Source organism: Pempheris klunzingeri, chromosome 18, assembly GCF_042242105.1.
Source record: "Pempheris klunzingeri isolate RE-2024b chromosome 18, fPemKlu1.hap1, whole genome shotgun sequence".
NCBI lineage: Eukaryota > Metazoa > Chordata > Actinopteri > Acropomatiformes > Pempheridae > Pempheris > Pempheris klunzingeri.
Genome location: NC_092029.1, coordinates 19,397,877 through 19,399,160, shown reverse-complemented (window position 1 = coordinate 19,399,160; position 1,284 = coordinate 19,397,877). Strand labels below are relative to the sequence as shown.

General features: G+C 50.8%; 1 protein-coding gene across 1 annotated transcript; it reads left to right on the top strand.

Moving 5' to 3' along the window:
- The first annotated feature begins 233 nt into the window (after positions 1 to 233).
- gjb7 (gap junction protein beta 7) lies at positions 234 to 1,058 on the top strand. The gene has a single exon (XM_070849906.1). It carries the CDS (start codon positions 234 to 236, stop codon positions 1,056 to 1,058), a length of 825 nt encoding a protein of 274 aa, XP_070706007.1.
- Positions 1,059 to 1,284: the final 226 nt, after the last annotated feature.

Here is a 1,284-nt window from a genome sequence, read left to right as displayed (position 1 = left end):
TGTTATTATTGTGTGGTGATACAGTGCAGACCTTTTGTATCATCCTCCTTTACTAAAGAATGATGGTTTAGTAGGCTACCTATGTCAAGAAGTTAGGTCTGATTTACATAATGAATGGACATCAGAGGAAAGTGGCCTTAAACAATGATCTCAAATATCCTACAGCTTCTAATGCGCTGTTTTCAATTTCACTTACCCGTTGGTTAATTCCCTGACAGGAGACCCTCAGGAAGATGAACTGGGGCTTTTTGGAGAACGTCCTTAGTGGGGTGAACAAGTACTCCACCGTGATCGGGAGGATCTGGCTGTCTGTGGTCTTTCTCTTCAGGATCTTGGTGTACGTGGCGGCAGCCGAGCAGGTGTGGAAGGACGAGCAGAAGGACTTTGTGTGCAACACCCAACAGCCCGGCTGTGAGAACGTCTGCTTCGACCACTTCTTCCCCATCTCACAGGTACGCCTCTGGGCTCTGCAGCTCATCATGGTTTCCACCCCGTCCCTGCTGGTGGCCCTGCACGTGGCCTACAGGGAGCACCGGGAGGCCAAACTCAAGCGAAAACTGTACAAGGACAAAGGGAGCATTGACGGAGGTCTGTTCTGCACGTACACCGTCAGCCTGGTCTTCAAGACGGCCTTCGAGGTGGGCTCCCTGCTTGCTTTCTACTTCTTGTTCAATGGCTTTGAGGTGCCCATCATGCTGCGCTGCAGCCAGAGTCCCTGTCCCAACACGGTCGACTGCTACATCGCCAGAGCCACAGAGAAGAAGATCTTCCTGTACATCATGGGCTGCACCTCCATTCTTTGTATCGCTCTGAATTTTGCGGAGCTCATGTACATTATGTGGAAGCAGTTGTGGAAATGTTTCACCAGGCGGTATGCACCCGTGGACGAGAAACCCTTCAGCCACGGGCAGCCACCTGTTTCCATTGTCAACAAGTTTGTCTCGGCTGAGCCCATGGTAAACACACAGGACGGCAGCACACAGCCTGCATCCACTGCTGCAAACCAGCCAGTCCAGTCCGAAAGGGCTGACTCAAGCTCAGCTCCAATCTCCCAGTGAAACCACAGTGAAACCCCTGATTACTTGACAGGCTAGATTACACTTGGAGTAAGAAGCGGCCATGTCTAATGACCAGTCAAAATACTAACCAAAAATGTGTCTGATTTGAACTCAGTTGTGCACATGGTCTTTGTACTCATCCTGGGGAGCACCACTCGGCCTGCGAAAACAGTTGTAGCCTATTTTTAGAAGTTTTCCGCGGCTCTACAGAGAGCCTGAGATGGTG

Excerpts from the sequence above, each read along its gene's own strand:
- gjb7 (XM_070849906.1), top strand. The coding sequence starts at position 234 with ATGAACTGGGGCTTTTTGGAGAACGTCCTTAGTGGGGTGAACAAGTAC.